General features: G+C 38.6%; 3 protein-coding genes across 3 annotated transcripts; 1 reads left to right on the forward strand and 2 right to left on the reverse strand.

Annotated features, from left to right (window-relative positions):
- The first annotated feature begins 6,942 nt into the window (after window positions 1–6,942).
- Window positions 6,943–10,224, forward strand: LOC143211124 (general transcription factor II-I repeat domain-containing protein 2B-like). Its single transcript, XM_076428585.1, has 4 exons — window positions 6,943–6,963; window positions 7,852–8,272; window positions 8,501–8,884; window positions 8,981–10,224. The coding sequence occupies exons 1-4, from the start codon at window positions 6,943–6,945 to the stop codon at window positions 10,222–10,224; spliced, it is 2,070 nt and encodes a 689-aa protein (XP_076284700.1).
- Window positions 10,225–15,065: 4,841 nt separating this feature from the next.
- Window positions 15,066–16,958, reverse strand: LOC143211125 (uncharacterized). The gene has a single exon (XM_076428586.1). It carries the CDS (start codon window positions 16,956–16,958, stop codon window positions 15,066–15,068), a length of 1,893 nt encoding a protein of 630 aa, XP_076284701.1.
- Window positions 16,959–16,962: 4 nt separating this feature from the next.
- Window positions 16,963–20,342, reverse strand: LOC143211126 (uncharacterized). The gene is made up of 2 exons (XM_076428587.1): window positions 17,247–20,342; window positions 16,963–17,043 (listed from the first exon to the last, which is right to left on the reverse strand). Exons 1-2 carry the CDS (start codon window positions 20,340–20,342, stop codon window positions 16,963–16,965), a joined length of 3,177 nt encoding a protein of 1,058 aa, XP_076284702.1.
- Window positions 20,343–27,547: the final 7,205 nt, after the last annotated feature.

Here is a 27,547-nt window from a genome sequence, read left to right on the forward strand (position 1 = left end):
CCGACTCCTCCTCTATCGAGGGTACACTTCCCGGCCATGGCAGGTCGGTAAGGTCGATGGCGGGGTCGTCGATCACGAAGGCCGAGTCTCGCGACGGGCGGCCCATCACCCCGCCTCCCTCTGCGCCAATTACGGCAGCCCTCGTCGATTGGCGGGTCAAGCGACCCGTCGAGATGGTGGAATCGACCGGAGCTACTGCCGTGATTACGTCCAGTGATGGGGTGGCACTGGCAGATGCCACGCCCATCTCTGGGACCTCCCCCGTGCTCGTGACACGAGGGGCATCTCCTTTCACGGAGGCGTCGCTGGTAGCACTTGCATTCCGGGTGGCCCAGTGGTGGAGCCTGCTCGCCCCCCCTGTGCCGGTACTGGGGTATCCCTCCCCTGCACCGTAAACTGTTTCTGTAGGGAACTTAGAGGTAGCCATTTCGAAAATTAACTCCCGCGTGCCCTACTAGTCGTCATATGTAAAGCCGTCCCTGGAGTGCACTGCGTTCGTTTTTGTACTGCCATACAGAGATCCGCCAGTGCACCCACGCACCCCTCACTCCGTTAGCACACGACACTGGTAACATCAGTGCCGTGCCCAAGGGTCCACCACGAGGAGGTGGAGCGAGAGGATTTAGCTCTGTGACAACCCTCAAATAGAGAGTACGGACCGACAGTTGATCAGAGTCTCCACTGTAGGCGCCACAGAGCCTAGGACCCCCAGGATTCGCATTCCTGCTCTTAGGCTCAGCGCAGCTGAGCGATTGAAGTTGCGGCACGCATGGTTTCCAGATGACCGAAAAACCCCAAGATCGGTCGCCAAACAGCTGCTCTTTTCCTTGCGTAACCAGAAATTTTTGTCTTTCTCCTCTAAATTTGTTCCTTCTTGCTATGTTATCCATTAGATTTGATCGAGACGATATGAGAAATCCAAGTTTCGATCCTGGAGGATCAATGGTTAAAAAGTTATAAGTATTTAAAGTTGACGCATTACCGCGTGCTTGTGGTGCTACCTAGTCAAAAACACAGGAAATCGCTCAACTTTTAAAACACATAACTTTCGAACCATTGATCCTCCAGGATCGAAATTTGGATTACTCACATCTTCTCGTCCAAATCTACTGTATAACATAGGAAAAAGGCAAACATTTCTGATTACACAAGGAAAAGTTTACCACTTACACGTTGAACTCTGAGCGGTCCCGATAATCAAGTGACTCCGACCGTCACGCGTCGGTCAACGCCGAACACCACCTTTTTCATGTGATCTTTTATACATTTATTTCATTCACCGTGTAAGGAGAAATCCAAGCGTTATATTGTTTATTTTGAATTTAATAGATTATTATCTTGATGGTATTGACTCATATCGACAGCGTAGTTTGAACGTATTTTTCTTCGAATTTTGTATCTTTTTACCTAGCTAATTATTATTCTATAAATTGTATAAATCACTGTATAAATGTTCATTAGTTTATTATTAAATATTTCAAGAATACATTTTTTCATGTGACCCCCGTTCTTACGGATTCTTTTATTCAATATGTCGCACGTGTCGACGTGTATAGCGTACCCGTCGACGACGACATCACATTCTGGAAATACTGTGTGCGAGATTATTCTGAGGTAATGTAATAAATAATCTGCAGAATATACTGCACACTGTAATGAAAGGAACATCTATGGCGTTCTACGTTGTTCCATATTCACGAGATTATCGTATTATTAACTTTTGCTCGAAAAGGCAATGAGAGAATAACTCTCGTACCACGTCCATTCTCATTTTCATTCTTTAGTTGCAGCATTCGAGTCGCATGCAGTGAGTTGGTATTTACGGGCGTAATTCACTTTGTATGTAGTTACAGTGAACCGCACTTCCATGTCACAGTATGAATAGAAAAATATTTTAGATTGTCTACTCCGAAATCATCGTCGATATCAAGTTCATATTCTTCTTAAATAATTGAGAGTGATCGGCTATATCTTAGGTCGTACCCAGAGTTGGGGAAAAATAGATTTTTGAAATAGTAGTAGACTATAAATATTTTTATTTTGACATGTGATACAGTAATTGGCAAATAACTTTTTTTTAAAATAGTAGTTGCATATGAAAATAGCATCTCAAATATATATATTTTAATAGTAGCTCATAAAAATGCTATTGTGCAATTAATGTATTCCATTAAAATATTGAAAAATATTAGAATATTTCATCAAATAGAGAGAGAGAGAGAGAGAGAGTACTATTTCAAAGTATTTAGAATAACGATATTGCAAATATTAGTATTGCAAATACGAGGTTTTTATCCTTCAACTTTTTATATCATAGTACCATGTACTTTTATCGATAATATAAGAAATTAATTTTGTTTATACATAAATTACTGAAAATGATATCGATAACACACATAAAACGTTTATTTTCTGCGTAAATAAGTGAAAACATTATAGAAGACTAATTTATACAGGGTGAGTCCGAAGAAACAGAACACCTAAATATCTCCGTTACTTTTCGTTGTACAAAAAAACTTCTTAGGACAAGGTTACACTGTTTGAAGGGCCACATGTAACGGTGTAAGGGAAAAAATTCTCAAGGTCATTTTGTATGAGATTTCAAGGTCATTGATGTTTTTTTTTTAATGGAATGATGTATCTTCGTTAACGTAATGTTGTAGCTGACAAAATAACGAATTCATCCATGTAACACAATATGACCTACAAATGACCTTCAACCCAGAAATATGGAATAAATAAAATTCAACGTGTAAGATTCATTTGCTTTATTTCTGTTACGCAAAATGTTCAAAAATATTCCCTTGAGCTGTGTTCCGGCCGATCTAGACTCGGCCGATGCGCTCCAACCGACGTCGGGTAGCCGAGCGAATGACGTCACGTCAGCCGTGCGACCCCCCACTTCGCGATACGTCGAACGCGTGATTTTCGGCACGCACCGGCGGATCAAGAGGCATTCGTTCGGTTAACGGTCACCGTCTCAGCTGGTTATCACCGCTTCGTACGACCGTTGACACCTCGTCTCACACCGCGTTCGCTACACCTCATGGTTCGCACATCGTTTAACAGTCATTCTTCACCCAGTTGGTACAGTTTATACAGTGAATACAGTTACTACAACCATTCTCGTTATTATACTACAGTGTTCCGTTCTTTCACCCGCTAACGATCCCAGACTCTCGATCCGATCTCAAACAAGCTGCTATATGTATATTCATTTAGCCGTGAAGTTACAGAACGTACTGCTGTGTAATTCATTTCTGAGGGAATCGACGCACAAGCCCTGACGATTCTTTCTTTCATGTCGTCTACAGTGGTTGGTGGTTCATGATAAACATCGTCTTTCAGTTTTACCCATAGATAGAAATCAAGGGGTGTAAGATCTGGTGAGCGAGCTGGCATAATATGGGACCGTTGCGTCTAATCCAACGATTTGGAAACTTGTTATTCAAGAATTGTGTTACGACACGGGAAGAATGGGCTGGACATCCGTCAATGTTGATACCACATATCTTCACGAATGTCCAAGGGTGTATTTTCCAGGAGAATTGCTAACGATTCTCGAAAAAATGCAATGTATTTTTCTGCATTTAATGTTCCGGTGATAAAGTGAGGCCCAATTATTTGGTTATTTAAAATTCCGCACCAAACATTGACGGACCATGGCCTTTGTTTGTCGACTGTCCGTAACCACCGCGGATTTTCAGATGACCAATAATGCATGTTTTTTAAATTTATCTACCCGTGATTCATAAACGAAGCTTCATCGGTAAATAATACTTTATTAAAAAATGCTCTATCGTTTATCAATTGTCTGAATCCCCCTACTGGCAAAAGTTTACACGATTTACCAAGTCTCTATCATGAAGTTCTTGGTGAATTGATAGGTGAAAGGGGTGAAATTTTTGTTCATGAAGTATTTGCACTACACATTTATGACCAATGCCATTTTCTCGTGCAATTTGCCTCGTACTAGCATGAGGGTTTGTATCCACTGCTGCCAGAACATTAATTGTGTTTGCTTCATTCTTTACAGTCCTCACCTTCGTACATTTTTTATTTTTGAACACTACCAGTTTCACGGAATTTATTTATCAAATTGGAGTAAACGAAAACTGATGGACAATTACGATTAAGAAATCGGTCCTTGTACAACCGCACTGCTTCTCTTAAACACTGTCGACTTTCTCCATAAATGAAAATCATATCAATCTTATCTTCCTTCGAGTAACGCAATGTGAAACGTACATCGATAAACTGATAGATTAGAAATCTTAGAAACAGTGGAAATCTGATAGCAAGCAGGTCTTCAGAGTAATTAGTAGCTGATAAACACTATTCTGTACGAACGCATAGGTGTAGTTATATCATAAATGTCTTCCTGTCAACACCGAATCTGTTATTATGTTGTGTATTGCGATACATTTGAATGTATAGCAGCTCAAGGAGATATTTTTGAACAATTTGCGTAACAGAAATAAAGCAAATGAATTTTGCACGTTGAATTTTATTTACTCCATTTTTCTGGGTTGAAGATCATTTGTAGGTCATATTGTGTTACATGGATGAATTCGTTATTTTGTCAGCTACAACATTACGTTAACGAAGATATAAATATCATTCCAATTTAAAAAAACGTCAATGACCTTGAAATCTCGTGAAAAAATGACCTTGAAAATTTTTTCAATTACACCGTTACATGTGGCTCTTCGAACAGTGTAACTTTGTCCTGAGAAGTCTTTTTGTACAACGTAAAGTAACGGAGATATTTTGGTGTTCTGTTTCTTCGGACTCACCCTGTATATGTTACAAGATGCTGATTTAGAGATCCCCGTCTCGCGTGTATGTAAATACACGTGGTACGTGAACCGTGTAGTGCGAATTTAAGGATCCATGAATACGAATCCGTGAATGTGGATCCGTGTACACGGATCCACGAACACGTGAATACAGATCCGTGTAACACGGACGCGTGTTACACGGGGCTGCGAACACGGGTCCGTTCGGCACGTTCGAGTCCGACAACTGAGGCGTTATTGTTTTTAGATCGAATTCTTTCCTACTGTTGACGTTAGAAGTGAGACAATAATAAAGTTGCGGTAAATTGTTCGACGTTAAATGACCGTATATTAAAATGCATATGTAAAATAAAAATACGAACATTTGTGAAATTAAAATACACGGGTACCCGTGTACTTAGTATTATATTACGTGCATTAAAATTCGGATTCGTGACGCGTAAATATAAACAGAGAACGTATTTATGTAACGCCTGCGTTACTTGAGGCGTGAGCGTGATCAACGACTGTCCAGAGCTAATATACATTCTGAAAAACAAATTTTTGAGCTACAGGTAACAAAAAATAATTAACATAATTTTACGAAATACAATTTATTCAATTAATTTTCTATTTTGGTACAAAAAAACTAAAATGTTTACATTCTCAGGTAGTAAACACGTCCTTTTTCAAAATTAAAAGCTCACCTGATACAGTGGCCGAAATTTCTATAAAGTCACTGTGTTTTGTGCCTCTGCGAAATCAATACGAGCCGATTTATGTACTTCTTTAAGGCCTGGTTTACGTTGTATTTTTGTCCAGAAGAATTTAAAAGTTGTTGCACACGTCTTGTTGTTACTGGGAGCTCCAATTCAGCACGAAATTGTGCTGCATTTTTCCTTTCCTTAGCTGCAGACCTCATTAATATTGAATGTTGTCTCTTTTACTATTTTTTATTACTACCTTCGAGATGATTTTTTCCGTAATTTTCACGTAAATTGATATAATTATTAATCACAGTATATGACCGATTAGTTTTCTTAGCAATTGCGCGATTAGAGCAGCCCATATCTTTATAAGCATCGATTGATGCTTTTTCTTCACTTGTTAGTATTTTTCCTCTCGGCATTCTCATACACGTGAATCAAATTATAACAAACAGGATTTCTGTGAGTTTTAAAACTAATACTTTTAGAATATTCGCAGTTTTCCGTAGTTCTCTGCTCAGAATACAGAGAAACACTAAGTGACTTTATAGAAACTTCGCACTTGTGTTCTGCACCACAAAGAAAAAAATCAAAACAAACGTAAATAGTAAACATAGCGATCTAGAGTACGCAGTCCCTCTATCCGAGTATCTACAAGGCACAAGACCAGATACGATAAATCAACGGTCGGCAAACATTCAAAATTTTTTGTGTTGTTTAAAATACCATTGCGAGGCTGACTTGTTTGTTTTTTCAACTTTCTTCTTATACAACCTTTCTCAATGTATTTTTCACATTTTTCGGATTAAAATGAGTCGTTTAAAAACCTCCAACGGGCTGTAGCTCCGTTAATTTGCCAAATTCTAGATTAATTCCTTGGGAACATAATTTTCGAGATGTTAGGTTGTTTATTTACCAACTATACAGGGTGGTCATTTTTCTGAAGACATTGAAATATCTCGATAACTATGCATCGGATCAAAACAAGTGGGTAATGAAAGTTGTTCGTCGCGAAGGGGGACGTCCAATGATACCAAACTCGACCCCTCACCGCCACCCCCTGGGGTTCAATGTCTTCAGATAAAATGACCACCCTGTATATAGCATATGTTAAATATATGATAAATTGCTAGTTGTGTACAGTACAGTAAATATGGGCTTTTTATCTTGTTTGGCGTCATTTTAATCATAAAAATGTCGCAAATACAGGGTGTTCCAAACCCGTACCACCCATTTATAATCTCGAAAATAGGTTATTTTCAAAAATTCAAAGTGTTTCTTTTATAAATCAGATGCGCTCTATCAAATTGTGATATTTTTAATTTCCGGTTTCGGCTGGAAATAGGTGATTGAGACCGGAAGTTACATTTTTCAAATGGAACATGGTATTTTCTATTACGGATTCGGATTTTATGCGAAAAAACAAGAAACTTTTGTCTGAACCATTTTTTCAGGAAATGTCATTTTATGTCCTTTATGTAACCTTCAAAACGAGTCTTGGCGAAATAATGTTTTCATTATCTGTGTCATATAGCCCAATTTTTTTATTCAAGCAATGAACGTTAATCAATAAAATATTTTCCACTTTGTTCGCTGAATTTTTGCCATCTTTCTGACATATTTCTGGATTATGCCAAGAGCAGATAGTGAAAACATTATTTCACCAAGACTCATTTTGAAGGACATAAAATGACATTTTCTGAAAAAATGTTTCAGACAAAAGTTTCTTGTTTTTTCCGCATAGAATCCGAATCCGTAATAAAAAATACCATGTTTCATTTAAAAAATGTAACATTCGGTCTCAATCACCTATTTCCGGCCGGAACCGGAAGTTAAAAATATCACCATTTGATAGAGCGTATCTGATTTATAAAAAAAACACTTTGAATTTTTGAAAATAACCTATTTTATAGATTATAAATGGGTGGTACGGATGGTCTGGGACACCCTGTATATTGGTAAAATTTCATTAAAAATAAGTAAAACATAAAGAAGTTTCAGTATTGCACTATTTAGTATTGTCTCGCCGATACGCTATTTTTGCTGCGTCTTCGGCTGCGCGGTCCCTGTTTACATTTTATTTGTAACCAATACGATTTTAGTCGATGAAATACTTGTTATTGTAGGACTTTCTTCATTTTGGTTATAACAATTATGGTCCCTGGATAGTTCTGTAATAATTTACCTATAGGTGTGTATATACAAATTTCATCCATTTCAAATAACTCTGCCTTTGTCTCCGGTGAGGTTTTTAATTAAAATGTCGTGTAAAGGCTTTCGTAATGACACAAAACAGTGTCAAACATTTTTTATAAAAGCAATTGTTTCATAATTTATGCTTATTAAGATTTTTCTTTATTTTGCAGGCTGGTGTATGTACACAAAGCTCCTCGTTAGCCTTTTGCAAACAGAGGAATAGGTGTACTATACAGCAATACGCATGGCATACAGCAGGCCTGGGCGCGGTTGGCTCGGGGAACACATGTTGCTGCTTCTCCTCTTGGCTTGGTCGGCAAGTAAGTCCCCACCACGGCCGCTCCGACTCTTCCCTTAGCTTTAGCCTTAGCCTTAGCACGAGCACCCCCGCGATGCTGCACCGGCAGGTTACTCACCACTACTATGTAAACATGTACACGCACATAAGACTCTTGCCCGAAGCTGTGGAACTAGCGGCATTTACCAATTCCTTTAATTTTTATGATAGAGGTGATTCACAGGTACAGGTGAACTCAGGTAAAAAATTCGCAGAGCCGAAAGAATTTGAAGAAAAGTTTGTAGCTGCGACTAGTAAGTCGCTTGCTATCGTACGCTACACACCGTCTCTTCATCGCTGTTTTTTGTTGTTTTCGTTAATTTTGGTTATTGTGTTATCTCATTTTTTGTTATTGTTGTTGTGTTGTTATTCATTTTATTTATTGTGTGGTGTTATTGTCCATATTTTTGTTGTGTTGATACACACCATGGCCAGTGAAAGCAGAAATCGTAATGCAGATGGAGAGGTGCGCTCATTTCAAGAAAGCTGGGAGAAAGAATTCTTTGTTGTTGATTGGAACGGTCAGCCCCGATGCTTAATATGCAACAAGAATTTGTCTATGAAGAGAAGCAATCTTTCCAGACATTATGATACGCACCATGCGGAATTTTACAAGACATTCCCTGCATCGTACCGAGCAGAACTATTGAAAAAAATGAAAGAGCGACGTGGATATGTGGAAAAAGAAATACGAACGCACCAACAGCAATCTGTCGCAGCATCGTTTGCAATCGCCTTAGAAATTGCGCGCAGCAAAAAAAGTTACACGGATGGTGAATTTGTTAAAAGATGTGCCATTGAAATGGCAAAGGCATTTGGCGATGAAATAGCTGCCAAGAAATATGAAGCGGTGCCATTATCGCGCCGTACAATTACCTCGCGTATTGAGAGCATAAACGTACATATTTCTAAAAAATTAAAAGCGATGTTAAGTGATTGCAAATATTTTTCCTTGTGCTTAGACGAGAGCACTGATGTCGTCGACATAAGTCAATTGTGTATTTTTGTGCGGTCGATAGACGATAAATTCCAAATTACGGAAGAGCTGCTAGAAGTAGTGCCGCTGCTTGAAACGACACAAGGAAAAGACATATTTGCAGCATTCTACAAGACGGTAGAAGAGTATGGAGGATTTTCAAAATGCACCGCAATTGTTACGGACGGCGCAAGGGCAATGGTAGGACAGGAAAAAGGGTTGAGAGGCCTATTACGGAAGCATGGAATCAATTGCCCGACGTTCCACTGCATTATACATCAAGAGGCATTATGTGGAAAAATTATCAGTGTGGGCCCCACTATGAAGATTGTGACAAAAATTGTAAACACAATTAGGGGTGGAAATAAATCTTTATCCCACAGGAAGTTTAGATTATTTCTCGAAAGCGTTGATGCTATTTACAATGACCTCTCATTGTATTGCGAAGTCCGCTGGCTCAGCGCAGGAAAAACTTTAGAAAGATTCTTCGCTTTGAGGAAGGAGATTTTGGAATTTCTCCAAACAAATTCGAAGTTAGATGAAGACATCATCAAAAAAATGGATGATATTGAATTTTTATGCAATTTAGCATTTATCACAGATATAACCAAGCACCTAAATTGCTTAAACAGTAGATTGCAAACGCAGAATCAAACAATTTCTGATTTGATATGTAACATTTATGGATTTAGGAACCAAATCGACTTATTCATAGCAGAAATTAAATCGTCCGAGCTGCACAATTTTCCAGCATGCAAGCAGATTGCTGATGAATACAGAACTGCAAATTTTGACAAAATAGTGCCAATTTTAGAGGAAATAGCAAAAGAATTCAAATCAAGGTTTCAAGACTTCAATACATTGGATCAGGATCTTCAATTATTTAATAATCCGCAAGGATGTGAAATCAGGAACCAGAAACAAGAATACCGTCTGGAATTGTGTAATTTGCAAGCAGATCCATTTGCAATGAGCAGAAGAGAGCATGGCCAAGAATTTTTTAAACTACTTCCTATGGAGAAATATCCGAAATTAATAGATTTCGGCCTGAGAATATGCTCGATGTTTGGAACGACATACAAATGCGAAGCGGCATTTTCAACGATGAAATTTGTTAAATCCAAATATCGCTCCAGCTTGTCAAGTTGGTCATTGTCATCTTTGATGAGAGTGGCAACCTCAAGGATTTCAGTGGATATTGATGCACTGGTCAATGATGTGATGCGCTAGGAATAAATAAAAAATCAAGTAAGTATATAAATATTAATTTGCATGAATTATTATATGTACGTCCATGGCCGCGACTTACTAGTCGTAGCTACAAACTTTCCTTCAAATTCTTTCGGCTCTGCGAATTTTTTACCTGAGTTCGCCTGTACCTGTGAATCATCCCTATCATAAAAATTAAAGGAATTGGTAAATGCCGCTAGTTCCACAGCTTCGGGCAAGGGTCTTATGTGCGTGTATATGTTTTCTTAGTAGTGGTGAGTAACCTGCCGGTGCAGCATCGCGGGGGTGCTCGTGCTAAGGCTAAGGCTAAGGCTAAGGGAAGAGTCGGAGCGGCCGTGGTGGGGACTTACTTGCCGACCAGGCCAAGAGGAGAAGCAGCAACATGTGTTCCCCGAGCCAACCGCGCCCAGGCCTGGCATACAGCATTTCGTCTTTCGTTTTCCTGATATGACGCGTACAACGTGCATTGTTCTCGGGTAGAGCGTACACTACGAGTTCATATAAAGTCCAACACATTTCGCTTTGTAAGATCCTACAACCTGGATCCTTTTGTGCTTGCGTACATGTTCGGTGGGCTTGTAATTTAAAAAACTTTAAAGCATTCTCCGCTATGCAAGGTATATTCGTTTTGACTCTACGCCGTATAAAACAGCATCACTGTTGTCATTATTTCACACGGAAAATTCATTTGATACTGGGTTGGCGATTTAACGTTTCACAATATCATGGTACGCTTATTTTCCGAATGAAAATTTCATAGAACCTGCAGTTCATTGCACATATCGACTTTAAATAGCGCGATGCTCATCAGAACTGTGGAAACCAATTTAGTTGCTGATGTAACTCATAAAAGAAAGAAACCCTACACGGATTTCAAGGTATCAAGGCACCGGAGTATTATAATTAGACTGTCCATGTTCATCCAATTTCCACTTTTTAAAACTAAACCTCCAAAGGCCGAAATTAGATGAAAATTTATTTTCTCTGAGAAAAAGATGTAATATTGTAATACACTCCTCAAAAGAATTAAGGGATCACTTGTGCGAATCCTAAAAATTGCTCCCACTTTACGTGATCATAACTCCGTCAAAAATTGCTGTATCGACATCGTTAAACAATGGTTTGAAAGCCTGAAACCTCTAGTTTCAGATGCTCTGTTTCAAATTGTAGCTATGTTGGTTTTTTACAACGTTATAGCGAGATGAAGTCAACATTGACGGTTAACAAAAATTTTGTGCAACTTTGGAACATCACACGGGGAACAACAAATTTTTCTGAGGTCGTAGACAAATTTTGAGACCAGATTTGAAATCAGCGTGAAAAAATCTACGGGGAAATGATATATAGCATGTTAAACAAAATTTTTTTCCGTGCGTGATACTGGAGAAACCACATTTTCTTGAAATTGTACATGTTTAACGAATTTTCTCAACGTTAAAAAACGTTCGTACCATAATCTCCCTACTTTCCCATATTCTGCAAAGTTTCAGCTTTAATTTAAAAAAATTTCATCGCTCTATCTCATTTCTATCGAAAGTTCTTTGATTTTGAATCGAGTATGGTCCTTTACCCACTGTGCGGCGCGGCGGCGCTGTACGTGGCGCGCTAATTTCTGCGAAACACTAACTTCAAACACAGCTGCCATAGGTAACAAATTGTCGCAGCGAGTTCATGGGGTACTCAAACGAATTGGCAGAAACTCTGCTTCAATCTGACGTTCGAATCATGGTATCACGATCATTTCTCGCCGAGATACGAGTTAAAGGAAAAATGGAAATTGTGCATTTTTTAAGCATATTTTCAGAAACACCTGGTATATTGAAATGTTAATGAAATTGAAAAAACAAAAGGAGTGCCTTGAAGAGAAAGAAACGCTCTTTTTATTGCTTTCTTGCACAAGATTCTACGATAATTCTTTCGCTTTCTGGAGCCAGTTAAAGTTAAAAAGCCCATATTTACTTCAATGATGAATAACTCTAATGAAAAAAATCGCACAATATTCAACAACCACACAATTTGCACAGGAAAGATAACCCTTCCAAATGATATTAACGCAAAGTTGCACAAAATTTTTGTTAACCGTGAATGTTGTCTTCATCTCGCTATAACTTTGTAAAAAACCAACATAGCTACAATTTGAAACAGAGCATCTGAAACTAGAGGTTTCAGGCTTTCAAACCATTGTTTAACGATGTCGATACAGCAATTTTTGACGAAGTTATGATCACGTAAAGTGGGAGCAATTTTTCGGGTTCGCACAAGTGATCCCTTAATTCTTTTGAGGAGTGTATTTAATGGAAACTACACAACAGTGCACGAATTGCTAAAAATATTATTAGGTGTAGAAATGAGTTCTTTCCGATGTTCGGGTGAGATTATATTGAAAAGCATGTAATTAGAAGAGCTGAATCTTCGAAATATTTACTAATGTTACTAGTGACTTCACGCTACCTGTATGGAAACTTGTGTATTATGGTGGCTCGTATTTTCGAGTGTCGAATTAATTTTACAGCCCCCCCCCCCCGCCCTACGGGATTTTCCAAATAATTTAAAAAGAATCTGTGCAAAGTTTGAGAGCCTACAGATGACGGGAAAACGTGCCCCAGATTGATTATATAAACATTAAAATAATTAATTTCTTCTAATTAAAAAATAGTATCTTCTAAACTATTCATCGCGTCGAAAAATATGTTAAACAAAACCCGTATATCTGGTCGTAGATTGTATTCCTTTTCTTCGTCAAACAAACGGTTCTCGATAAAATTGAGAAAAACGTCGGACTAATATCCAAAAATTTTTTCCAAAATTTCGAAATTGAAGTGCGGTTTCATGCGAAAAATGTGCTACGTGCAGTGTTCAGTAATTGTGTGAAAGTGTGGTGTTTCGTGTTTTGTGTTTCACTGGTGTAACAAGCAAATGGATTTACGGCTGAATAAGTGAGTTTTTAATTCGATCTGTTCCTTGATCTTGATCTGAAGGTAAAACTTTAATTTTCGAATATCAAGGTCATTTCAAGGTCATGTTATTATACATATCTGAATGTATTTTTCGATCAGTTACCCGATGCAATAAAAGAAAAATGTAGTTATGTATCAAAAAACAACGATGATTGTTTAGAGCGTTGTTGAATCCAAAATTGCTGCTGGTTCAAGAGCAATCAACGCTCTGAATTGCACAAGGATGCGTACACGGATCACACTCGTCATAAGATCTTGGAACGGCCAAGATTCAACAGTTCACAGTTCAAAACACCAGTTCATAGAAAAGTCCATAATAAGAGTTCATGATAACGTTTATAGTAAAAGTTCATAAGTTCACAGGCAAGGGTTCATAACAAAGTTCATAAGACAACGTTCAGAAGTTCATAAAAAATTCACAAGAAAGTTTACAAGACGGTTCGTAAGAAAGTTCATAAAAGTTCACAAGAAAGCTTACGATACGGTCGTAAGAAAGTTCATAAAAAGTTCACAAGAAAGCTTACGAGATGGTTCGTAAGAAAGTTCATAAAAAGTTCACAAGAAAGCTTACGATACGGTCGTAAGAAAGTTCATAAAAAGTTCACAAGAAAGCTTACGAGACGGTTCGTAAGAAAGTTCATAAAAAGTTCACAAGAAAGGCTTACGAGACGGTTCGTAAGAAAGTTCATAAAAAAGATCGAAAGAAAGTTCATAAAAGTGTTTAGAAGAAAGTTCACAATCCACTTCACAGTTCAACTTCGCAACTCCCGTTCACACTTCAAGTTCGAATCCGAATTAATATCTTCTAATCATACGCTTCGTAACGTTCCACGAATTAATGTAACAAGGTACCAGGTTCGTACGATTCTCTTCAAAGCCATAAGAAGTCTGCCCGCTATTTCCGCTGCAATCCCCTACCGAAGTTCGGGATGAAAATCGTTTCTTTGGTAGGGGTAACCGAAGGACCAATCACCAGTTCGGGGCGTAATCCCATTATTTGGTACGCCTACTAAAATCGTGATTTTGTTCCTCACGCAAGCCTCGTAAATAAGACAAGCCTATACACAATGGTCCCTAATTCAGGTATCTGTCCCCAAACTGGTGTCGGCTTTCCGCTGAGTGTGGGCCTGCGATGCGTCAATCGTCATTGCCCGGGGTACGGCTGATTTGCTTTTCCGAACGAAAGAGGACACTCGACTTTCAACCGTACCCTAGTCCGTGACTAATTCTAAGAGCTACGCACGCCAATAAATAATTCTAAACTGACAATGTTCCACTCGATCGCAGCACAGGCCCAGACACAATGTCTAGACTAGAGAATTCTAGACATGCCGCCCGCCTTGAACAATCAACGTTCAAAAAACGCAAAAGCAATGCAAAGAGTACAAGCACACATAACCAAGTATAATTCAAGGGCCATAAAATCAGATTACAATACCTTGCTAAGTAAGACATATAAATCAACCATAAGGGCTGTAATTATTCATAAGGAATATTGGAGCTACTAATAGAAGACATAATGCTATGAAATATCAAACAATGTGATTGATTCCAAAAGTGCGGTACATAATTCACCGCACCACATGAACAGTATTGTAACTAAAATTATGTAGCGATCCCTTACTTAAATATAAGGAAGAAAGTGAACATACCAATTATAATTAATAGTAAATATAATAGCTATATAACCATAATAACATCATGATGCGATATACTGAAATAATCTAAGTTCTCCTTATTATTATTATTTTTTTTCTTTATCGTTTACTATTGCTAAGTGATATACAGTGGTTTAGAGAAATACAATACAAAAAAAAACAAAAACAAAATATGAATAGAAAGAGAAACGAAATGAATCCATGAGTGCAAATTAATTCTACTGGTTTAGGACTTGGTTAGTGGTTCTTCTCCTCTGTCCTTTGGAATATTCTTGCCATCTCGTATAATTTCCTTGTCCAGGTTATCCGCAATTGGTAATATGCAGATTTTGGTCAGCGGACGTTTTAAAATTCCGTCCCACGTTCGTACTGACACTACCCGTACGATGTTATCTTTGCCAGGATAAACTTCAGTAATTCTGCCCATCTTCCATTTTAGGGGAGGTGCGTTATCCTCCTTAATCAGAACCAATGTCCCAGGCCCAAAGGATGGACAAGTTTTTGCACGCCATTTTGTCCGCTGCTGTAATTGATGGAAATACTCCTGATGCCAGCGTTTCCAAAAATGCTGTAACATTTGTTGAATATGTTGGTATCGATTTAGTCTGTTAACATTTATGTGTTGGAGATCTGGATGGGGAAGAGCTGTTAATGAGTCGCCAATCAAAAAATGTCCTGGAGTCAAAGGATTAAGGTCGGTAGGATCATCGGATAGAGGGCATAGAGGACGGGAGTTCATGCATGACTCTATCTGTGTTAGTAGCGTGTATAGCTCTTCGTATGTAAGCTTAGCATCTCTAATAGTTCGTTTTAGATGATATTTAACTGACTTTACTGCGCTTTCCCATAACCCGCCAAAATGTGGGGCATGGGGTGGTATCAGATGCCATTGGATTTGCCTTGTGGATAAATGATCAGAAATTGTAGTTTTGAAAGTATCATTTGTCATTAGTATTCCAAGTTCATTTAATTCATTTCTGGCTCCAATAAAGTTGGTGCCGTTGTCAGAATATATACTATGACAATTTCCACGGCGAGCTATGAAGCGTCGCAGACAATTTAAAAACGCTTCTGTAGTTAAGTTTGCAGCTAATTCTAAATGCACTGCTTTTGTTGTAAAGCAGACAAAAACACACAAATACGCCTTTGTGGTAACTTTGCTACGAGTTCTGTCCTTTAATAAAAATGGTCCGGCGTAGTCTACGCCACAGGTATGGAATGGTCGTTGGCAGGTAACTCGTGATGCCGGAAGGTCTCCCATCAGGTGCTCTTGTGTTGTCGGTTTGGCACGGAAGCACCTTACACATTTTCGTATTATGTGCTTGACTGTTGTTCTACACTGTGTTGGCCAATAGAGTCTTCTAAGGGACATCATAACGGCTTGTGTTCCTGCATGTAATAGTCTTTTATGTTCGTATTCAATTAATAATTTCGTGAATGGATGTTTTGACGAAAGAATGAGTGGAAATTTTTCTTCATATGGAAGTTGTGAATTAGAAAGTCGGCCTCCTAGCCGCAGAAATTCCCCTTTATCAATAAATGGATTTAATCCTTGAATTGCACTATTGTTGCTTATGGGTTTTTCCTTATTTAAACATTGTATCTTTTGAGCGAAGGACTGCCTTTGAGATGTTTTCAGCAATATCATCTTTGCATCTTCAATTTCCGATGCAGTTAAAAGTGGAATATGTTTCAGCTCTGAATTTATAATTGGTTGCGTTGAACGATGCAATTTGACCTTACGTATAAATCTTAGACAATAGGCTGTGACTCTCATTAAACGAATTAGATTTGAATATTTTTCAAACAAATGGAAGCTAGTGTTCGTGGTAACTAAGGATACTGTTGTTTCCTTCGTTTCAGGAATATCATTTAAATTAATTGCATTTTTTGGCCAATGTTTGCAGTCGTTCATTAGCCATGTTGGTCCAGTCCACCAAATATTTGTTTTTAATAACATATTCGGAGCAAGTCCTCGCGAAATTGCATCTGCAGGGTTGTCTCCCGACGATACATGATTCCAGTTGCTACTGGTTAGATTTTGTATTTCAGCAGTCCGATTTGCAACAAATGTCTTCCATTTATTGCTAGGAGCCTTTATCCATGCAAGTGCAATCATGGAGTCAGACCAATAATATTCTGCGTTTATCTTTAAGTTTAAGGACGATCTTACCTTTGCTATTAATTGAGCTAAAACTAATGCACTGCAAAGTTCCAAACGTGGCAATGACAATTTTTTTAAAGGTGCGACCCGGCTCTTTGCACATAATAGTTTTACGTCACAATGTCCGGTATCATCCCGTGACTTTACATATATGCATGCCCCATATGCAAGTTCGGAGGCATCGCAAAATCCGTGTAGTTCGATATATTTCGGACAAATGCAAATTACATGACGAGGAATTACAAGTTTATTTAGTTCTGGTAACTCATCGCGAAATTGTATCCATTTAGCAATAAATTCTCGCGGTAATGACTGGTCCCAAGAAAATTTGGACTGCCACAATTGTTGCATAAAAACCTTTGCTAGCATTGTTGTTGGCCCTATTAGACCGAGAGGATCAAATACTCGCGCAATTTCTGACAATATCGTTCGTTTCGTTAATTTCGCCTGTTCCGGTGGTTTAATTAAAAACTTGAGTGTATCTGTATGCGGATTCCACAGTAAGCCTAATGTTTTTGTAACCTTGTCTGAGGCTATGGTTATCGAGTCACTTTGTTCATGAGTAAATTCTGAAATACGGGAATCATTCGAAGCCCATTTATGTAATTGCAACCCAGCTTCATTTAACACATTAGAAACGTCCCTTTTTATTGCTAACGCCTCTTGAAAATTATCTGAACCCGTTAAAAGATCGTCTACATAGAAGTCCTTCATGATAATTCTGCTAGCTATTGGAGAAACAGACACACATTCTTCTCCTATCCTTTGTAGTGTACGTGTTGCCAAGAACGGTGCGGATGCTGTCCCATATGTTATCGTATTTAATTCGTACGTTTTTAATGGCAACGAGTCATCAACTCTCCACAAAATTCGTTGAAATTTACGCTGAAGGGGTGTAATCAAAATCTGTCTATACATCTTTTGTACGTCAGCAGAAATGACGTACTGATGGCTCCGAAATCTTAATAAAATTGAAAATAATTCGTCCTGAACGGTTGGACCAATTCGTTGGGTATCATTAAGAGAGATTCCTGTCGTTGTTTTGGCTGATCCATCAAAAACGACACGAAGTTTGGTGGATGTACTGTCCAATTTTATTACTGCATGATGTGGCAGATAGTAATTTAATTCATTCGTGTCAATTGAAGATGAAATTTCAGTCATGTGACCAAGAGATTCATATTCTGTCATAAATGCTATGTAATCTTGTTTTAAAAATGGTTGCTTATTTAATTTCCGTTCGAGATTATAAAATCGTTTCTCTGCTAGCCATCTCGAATTTCCTAAATTTTCTAGTTTGTCGTTAAATGGAATGTTTACAATGTATCTTCCGCTTGAATCACGCGTAGTTGTGGTTTGATAATGCCTTTCGCATTCGTCATGTTGGTTTACGATTATCGATGTATCATAGCAATGTTCAATTTCCCAAAATTTCTTGATTTCCGATAACAAAATATCATTCGATACCAAATTGCAAGCAAGTTTAAGGTTTTTTGGTGTATTCCGAATTTTAGCATTGTTCAGTTTGCCGGCAAAGATCCATCCTAGTTTTGTGTTTCTGAAGAGGGGGTCAATTCTCCTAGTGCTATTTTGTTCGTTGGTGAATAGATCCCAGAACAGTTCACCGCTAATTAATAAATCGATTTCTCGTGTTTCATCAAAGTTCGGATCTGCAAGCTTTATGTCGTGTGGAATTAAGATTTTCGTTCTATTGATGCAGAAGTTCGGTAAATCTTCTGTGATTTTTGGGATTATAAAACATGAAAGTGACGACGAAAATTCTGTGTTTCGTGAATGTAACTTAATTGCAGTTTTCTGCGATACGCCTCCAATTTTCTGTCCAATTCCCGAAACAATTCCATTTGTCGGAGCAGATGATAATTTTAATCGATTGCAAAAATTTGTAGTTATAAAACTGGCTTGCGATGCAGGATCTAGAAGTGCTCTGCATTCATGTCCCTTTCCGAATTTATCTTCAACTAATACTATTGCTGTAGCTAAGACAACGTGCGAAAACTGGTGAGGTATTGAAAAATTTGTTTGCGCTAAGCTTATGGTGTTATTGGTTGATGTCGAGGGTTCGCCCGATTTCGATTGTGAGGAATATGAGGTAGCGTCTGTATGTAATAATATATTATGTTTTTTGTTGCATTTCTTGCAACCGCTACGTGTGCAATTCAAATTCTTATGGCCTGGATGTAAACAATTAAAGCAAATACCAGCCTTTGTGACTTGATCAATTCGTTCCGAGTAAGATGAATTTCGAAATTTCTCACACATATAAACAGGGTGGTTTCCGTTACAAATTTTGCACTCGGTTTTTGAAATTCCTACACATGCAACAGTATTTCTATTAAAGCGCGGCGTATGAGATTCTTCTGTCTTTAATTGATAACGTGGAGTATAAAATCCGTCTGCTCTTATCTGGGGTCTTGAAGAGCCTCCCCTGTCAGTTCCAGATCGTGCTAGATATTTTGATTGTCCTTCTAAGAATTCCAGCATGTCCTTTAATGACGGGTTTGAGGCACCCTTTATGATTACCTTTTCCCATTCCCGTTTTGTAAAACCATCTAACTTGGTTGATAATAAGTGTATAATTAAGGTATCCCAATACTGCGTCGGTTCTTGCAAAGAGTTAAGAGACTTTAAATGATTAATACAATCATCAATCAACTGGCGAAGTGCACGTGCAGAAGTTTTCATAATTGGTGGAATATCGAATAGTGCCTTTGTATGATAACGAGTTAAACCCTGTGGATCTTCATATCTATTTTTTAATATCGCATAGTTGCTTTCGGAAATTCCTAATGCTCTTATGGATCTTGCTGCCTCACCTCTCAAGGTAGAATTCAAGTAATTAAATTTTTGTATGACGTTAATGTTAGCATTTTTGTGAATGAGTGAATCAAATGTATCTCTAAATCTAATCCAGTCACCGTATGCTCCATCGAATGTTGACAATTGTATGACCGGTAATTTTACCGGTAATTCAGTTTCTGTCGATGATGACAGTTGAGATGAAGTTCCAGTTTGTAATGAATTCTGTGGCTGACCGATTCCCAGCCGAGCCTTAACTGAGGTAACGATACAATAATACGACTTGTCAAAGTTGTCCCGTTCGATTTCATGACTAGCATCTTCACCAGAATCCTCAGTATAGATTTCTATTTTGCTTTGTACTTCATCAAATTTATCGGCTAAGGGTAAGAAGCGATCAAATCTTTCTCGTAATTCTGGGATACTGTCGTCAGTTTGATTAGACTCAAAATAATTTTTGAACCGAGTCAGTTTACATTTAATCGATTTACGTTCAGAGAGCAAAACCTTTAGAGAAGCCATCGTTAATCAATCAATGATTCAGGCAAGTAATGTATGGAACGAACTTACAGAAAGATGACGACAATTTATGACAGTTCAGGAGTTCCGTTCAATGAGCGGTATGCTGCAGCAGATGTACAGTAGGTCAGTGCGTGTCAGTGGTTGCAGGGAATGAGCCCAGATCAGCAGGTGGAATTCGACGAAAGTCCCACCTCAGCAGAGTCCTCTAAATGCAGGTGTAACCTCACAGATGTTGGAAAAAATATCCGGCTCGAAGGACCAATGTTTAGAGCGTTGTTGAATCCAAAATTGCTGCTGGTTCAAGAGCAATCAACGCTCTGAATTGCACAAGGATGCGTACACGGATCACACTCGTCATAAGATCTTGGAACGGCCAAGATTCAACAGTTCACAGTTCAAAACACCAGTTCATAGAAAAGTCCATAATAAGAGTTCATGATAACGTTTATAGTAAAAGTTCATAAGTTCACAGGCAAGGGTTCATAACAAAGTTCATAAGACAACGTTCAGAAGTTCATAAAAAATTCACAAGAAAGTTTACAAGACGGTTCGTAAGAAAGTTCATAAAAGTTCACAAGAAAGCTTACGAGATGGTTCGTAAGAAAGTTCATAAAAAGTTCACAAGAAAGCTTACGATACGGTCGTAAGAAAGTTCATAAAAAGTTCACAAGAAAGCTTACGAGATGGTTCGTAAGAAAGTTCATAAAAAGTTCACAAGAAAGCTTACGATACGGTCGTAAGAAAGTTCATAAAAAGTTCACAAGAAAGCTTACGAGACGGTTCGTAAGAAAGTTCATAAAAAGTTCACAAGAAAGGCTTACGAGACGGTTCGTAAGAAAGTTCATAAAAAAGATCGAAAGAAAGTTCATAAAAGTGTTTAGAAGAAAGTTCACAATCCACTTCACAGTTCAACTTCGCAACTCCCGTTCACACTTCAAGTTCGAATCCGAATTAATATCTTCTAATCATACGCTTCGTAACGTTCCACGAATTAATGTAACAAGGTACCAGGTTCGTACGATTCTCTTCAAAGCCATAAGAAGTCTGCCCGCTATTTCCGCTGCAATCCCCTACCGAAGTTCGGGATGAAAATCGTTTCTTTGGTAGGGGTAACCGAAGGACCAATCACCAGTTCGGGGCGTAATCCCATTATTTGGTACGCCTACTAAAATCGTGATTTTGTTCCTCACGCAAGCCTCGTAAATAAGACAAGCCTATACACAATGGTCCCTAATTCAGGTATCTGTCCCCAAACTGGTGTCGGCTTTCCGCTGAGTGTGGGCCTGCGATGCGTCAATCGTCATTGCCCGGGGTACGGCTGATTTGCTTTTCCGAACGAAAGAGGACACTCGACTTTCAACCGTACCCTAGTCCGTGACTAATTCTAAGAGCTACGCACGCCAATAAATAACTCTAAACTGACAATGTTCCACTCGATCGCAGCACAGGCCCAGACACAATGTCTAGACTAGAGAATTCTAGACAATGATCTTGATAACTCCGAAGAAAATGACAATTGGAAAAAAATATTCGTGCCAGATATTTGGTCCATTGACACCATGCACATTACGTAACAAATTTTTGCATTACAATAACCTGAAGAGATATTTAGGTGTCCTTATTTAAACGGACCTCCCTGTATGTGTGGTCTAAAGGTGTGCGATATTAAATTACGAACAACAAGAAAAGCAAGTGCGTCTAAACTTCTGATACGGCCCTTTTTCACATTTTGGCGAAAAATTCTTCCCCGCAGTGCCATATATGAATAGTTTTAGAAGTACATAATCAAAATTTTTCAGTGTTTTAAACACACGATAAAAAAATCAATTCAAGATTCATCAGAAGGTACGTTATTGTTAAAATAATAGGGTGCGTCGAAACTTCTGATACGCACTATATTTCAAGTTAGTATTATTTCAATAAGAAAACAATATTATTTTTATTTTCAAGTAACAGTATTGAAAATGACGGGGCGAAATATGAACTATTTCAAATAGCTATTTCTTATTTTCATTTGATATAAAGTTTGCCCAAGTCTGCTGTATAAAGAGATCATTGAAGTACTATATGTATTTAGTGCAGAATTTATCAGATCCATCCAGTCGCTTTATATTTTGCTAAAGTATATAAATCGCGCACGTATTCCTTTCGATTTCTTTACTGTACGCTATAATGCTCACGTACATATTCATGTCCACGTTTTGACGGTTCGTCGGTTGCTTTAGTACGCTTTTTTCAGTACTGCTCAACATTTACGCTGTACGATGGAATATATCATATACATTCACTATTAGCGGAAAATGAATAAATTAAGCTAGTTAGTATTCATATATGATGAATGAATGAATTTAGTTACTATTTATTTGAGATGAATAAGTCAATACCATTCGAAGTTAAAAAAGAGAGGATATAAATGAATTTTATGTTTTGCTTCCCACACCGATTTTTATGAAACGTTCCACAGTAGGCCAGGAGCCCGGTTTTTGTGGCCAAAAGTCAATTCTTCAAGTTTAATGTATTGAAACAATTTATCCCTATAAATTGATAACCCTTTAAAACTTCCAAATCCAAAATATTATTAATTTCAGATGATTCTGTGAAGAGATACAGTGTTCTAAAGGGAAAATCATCAAATTCAAAGTAAAATTGAACGTGTTCCATATCAATTTGGAATATCAGAAAACGGATTTTAATGGTGGTTTTATATGGGTTAGGAGGTACACTTCAAGTATGCAAGGTATCTCAGCCGAAGGAGGCCACCTAAATATCTCTTGTATTTTTAATGGCACAAAAAAAATATTTATGTCATAATTTGAATGGTATCGAAGGAGGAATATCATAGAAGAACAATCTTTTTTGTCCGGTTATTTTTTCATAGTTTTTTCAAGATCATCGTTATTTTTTATCGGGAAAACTTATGTTTTTTATTCAATCTTTTGTTAATGACTTAAGCATATTCAAATGCATTGTTTCAGCCCCTATAGGATGGCGTTACGAGCCAGGGCCCCGCGAGCAGCACGAGTGGCCGGCGAGGGGTTGTTACCCTAGGAATATGGTATCAATTTGTTAGTTAAGGTACGCGGACGAACCCAATGCGAAATTGGGGAGCCGCTGGGATTGTAGACAGCGAGGACGAACCTGACGCGAAGTCAGGGAGCCTCTAGGAATGGAGTCAAACGCAGACGAACCTGATGCGAAATCAGGGAGCTGCTAGGAAGATGAAACTTCGAGAACAAACCCAATGCGAAATTGGGGAGTCAGTAGGAACGACGCGCAGACGAACCCGATGCGAAACCGGGGAGCTGCTAGGAGGTTGTATAACGACGCGGACGAACCCAATGCGAAATTAGGGAGCCGCTAGCATAGTATAGTTTTCGTGGACGAACCCAATGCGAAATTGGAGAGCCACTAGGTTGGATAAATCTGTGTTTGGACAATTGGAATGTCGCGAAACGAACCTGATCCAAAATCAGGGAGTCGCTAGGATAATTAGTAAGCCTCGTAACTAGTATAATTTAATTGATACAATCCGAGCGGTAAGATTGTATCGTGTGGGTACGTTCAATTACTTCATTAGGATATTGGACAATAATTATGGTTTTAATGAATTTGCGTTAATTATATCAAAGAACACAAATATATTGTGACTATAAGAATTCGTATTACAATTGTGTAATTGTCGCGAATGGATTGAATTTAGAATAGAAAGAATTGAAAGAAGATATTACCTAAAGCAAGATGCACGGTGTTGACGGACTGGCAATGCGGGGGTCTCGGAGCAACCTTATCACTGCCTAATAGATTTTACACTGATCTCGCGGAATCTATACGGTTAAATTTGGATTCGAAGGGCACTTTAGCCCGATCTCACTGGTAGTTGACTTCCGAGATGCAGCACGACGCGACACGATTTGTGATTACGACAGTACTAGCCCACGAAAGTAGAAATGCAAGGGCTTATACATATAGCCCTGCAATGACGGGTGGTACTTGTCAGTACCCTTCAAGTGAACATTCGTATTTTGTCAACGACCAGGTCGTGCGTATGTTTGGGCCCTAAACTAAACTAAACAGCTATGTAGATTTATCTAGGGTAGCTCTGTTCGTTTATTTAGGACGGTTCCTGCCAGAGATGATATTGAACACCTGTTCGTCATCCGTAACAAGGCAATAGGCAATAGGGCAATAGGCAATAGGTAATAGGTAGGTTAAAAATAAAATGTAAGACACTCAAATAACGTTACTAGACTTACTGTGGTTTATACATGCACAAAAAAAGTCACAGATTACAATTGAGGGTTAAATAAACTATTTCTATAGGATTTAAAAAGAAAATTATAGTAACTTTCACGCGAAAGGAGTTCTAGTCATCGTAAAACCAAACCAGAACGTTTTTGCACAGAAACGCGTGTGTGTTCATGAATTTGCAGCGAAAGGGTTCTAAGTTAATCAATGCTCGTTATTACTGTAATTCGTTCACTGTTGGGGAAGCACAATTTTCGAGTTCACGCCTCGTAACGAGGAAACCCGTAAACCGTGCCAAATGGTAGCATCGCAATGGATTTTTTCGTTTTATTACACATAGAAGCGCACACGCTTCAGAGAAAAATGTGGCCCCTATACGTGTGTACAGTGTACATCGCCACCAATACTGTACATATATGTTGTTTGATAATGACTAGACTGCGGATTTTATGATTTCATGGTTCAATAGAAATGAATTGGTGGGATTTAAAGACTTCAAAAGTATTCATACAGTCTATTTCACAAGAGCGTACTCGCCGTACCTGCGTTATCTTCGAAGAAACTCTTCGAGTGAGATGATAAAATAAACATTTAAGTAAACAATCCATTTACTTTCCTTCCGTTTTAGTTTTCAAACAACCAATTCTGCGGCTATTTTCATGCTGAGTCTCTTAATACTTAATACTTTACTAACTTCCCTCTTATAATGGATATAGTTACGATATGAAGTTACAAGCAACAAGAAAAGCAAGTGCGTCTAAACCAGGCTTGCCATATTCCGCGCGTGCCAGACCCCTTACCGCTGCGCCCCTCGCCCATCTGCTGGGCTAAGCCCGCCTGCTTGCCTCTAGACTCTAAATTTCTGATACGGCCCTTTTTCTTATTATGGTTAAAAATTCTTCCCTGCAGTGCCATATATGAATAGTTTTAATAATTTTTCAAAGTGTTCTAAACATTCGATAAAAACAATCAATCGAAGATTCATCAGAGGTTACGTTTCTGTTAAAATAATAGGGTGCATCTAAACTTCTTATACGCACTGTATAATTAATTTATTCTTTTATATAAACGTAAAAAGCCATAACACAGAGCACTAAGTACTCGGTACTAACAAGGGAAGGAGCCCAAGTGTCCGACTTCGATTTTGATAATTTTTTGTGAGATGATAGTATATGGATCCCTAATTATGTATGCAAAATATTAGCTGTAGTTACTCAACAGTTTTAAACAATTAAAGTTTCATACCTGTGAATCACGCAACCTGATTACATGGCTAATAGCACTCCGAAAACTACAACTCAAATCATGGTATATCAACAAGGTATGAAGTATGAAACTTTAATTTTTTTATATCTTTAAAACTATTCAGTAACTACACCTGTTCGGCGTCGACCGACGGTCGGAGGCGCCTGACGCTGGAACCGCTCAGCAATGAGCGCGCGAGGACGGCAATGACAAGGATCATGAGAATGAGGGAGAGAGATTGATTTCAGAGTGGAGTTCACACTGCACTTTATTTCAAACTGGAGATATCAACAATCGCCGACGAATCTAAATGCGGAAATCTTGCGCGTGCGATATTTCTGCCTTTGAATCGCGACGGAAATCTTGTACGACTCCTTGACGAGGGTCGCCGCGAACGGAGATCTTCACCGCGTTCGGAGGAAAATCTTGACGCGGGCAGACGCACTGATCGCGACGCGAAATAATAAGTACAGAAAATACAACGTTCGAAATGATTAATCGTGTTATCTCGGATAACTGATCGGAAGAGTATACTGTATCGTGAGCAAACAAATAGATAGAGAACGAGAAGCTTGATTCGGAGAACTGAGAATCGAACAGAGAGAGGCTCCGTCGAAGGAGGGCCTTTAAATATTCTCCGAAACGGCAGGCGGGGTCGCACGCGATTGGTTCCGGATCGATCGCATGATCCGGGAAGACGCAACGTTCGAGATTCAAACTATGGGATTTACCGGTGATGGGCGCTTACAAACAATTCGCGGCCGTGCGCAACGGTAACGAGCGATCGCTACGCGACTCTAAACATTATGAAAAACAGCCAGAGCAAGTGTAGCTCGACGGTTGGCGTAACGGCCGGCAAATCCCATAATTCGAATCCCGAACAACACCTAATATTTTGCATACATAATTAGTAGGTGTGTGCGAGTACCCGAAATTTCGGGTTCGGGTCGGGTCGGGAAATTTGTTCGGGGTCGCGTCGGGATCCCGAAGGTTTATAACTTAGGTCGTAGATCTTTCTTCTCTTTCTGGCAGAGTAGTAAGCGTAGTGTCTACTTCGCGCGTCGCAGTCATCGAGTAAGGATCAGTAGATATAAACATTTGACGCTGCACCTTGCACAACCAATTATTTCTATCCCAATCAAATAATAAATAAAGATTCTACAAATGAAAACAAACAAATGATTTATTTCGAGGAAAAATAAATAAATAATTTCATTGAAAACAAATTAATTTAATTTTTGTACGAAATAGTTATTGATAAAACTTTGTTAGTTGAAAAATAGGTTATCTCTGAAACAATTTTAAAAAGTGATTGAAAAATAATGTTATTTACAAATTTGGTTAATATTCGCTTAAGTCTGCTATTCTCCGATGCACGCTTTTTGTGGCCAAAACTATTGTCACGTCATTACAAGGTATAATGTTATGTTATTGTTAGACTGCGGATGTTTGTGCAACTGGCATATTTTTATAGAAAACTAGCTGCACATGGCGTGACTACGGCACACCCTCGCAAACAGGTCCCCTGGGGGGATTGCTCTGGCGGGCAACGCACAGTGGGCAATTTCGATAAAATCTCGCTTACACGCAAGTTTCCGAGTTATTTTCTCTATGTTAGCGATTTTTGTTTTTTCTTGTCAATATCCTTGTGTCCGTGCCACCATCTAGCGGAACTGCTCGGTAATAATAATCGTATCGATTATCGATCGGAACAT

The sequence above is a fragment of the Lasioglossum baleicum genome, chromosome 8 (assembly GCF_051020765.1).
Source record: "Lasioglossum baleicum chromosome 8, iyLasBale1, whole genome shotgun sequence".
Lineage (NCBI taxonomy): Eukaryota > Metazoa > Arthropoda > Insecta > Hymenoptera > Halictidae > Lasioglossum > Lasioglossum baleicum.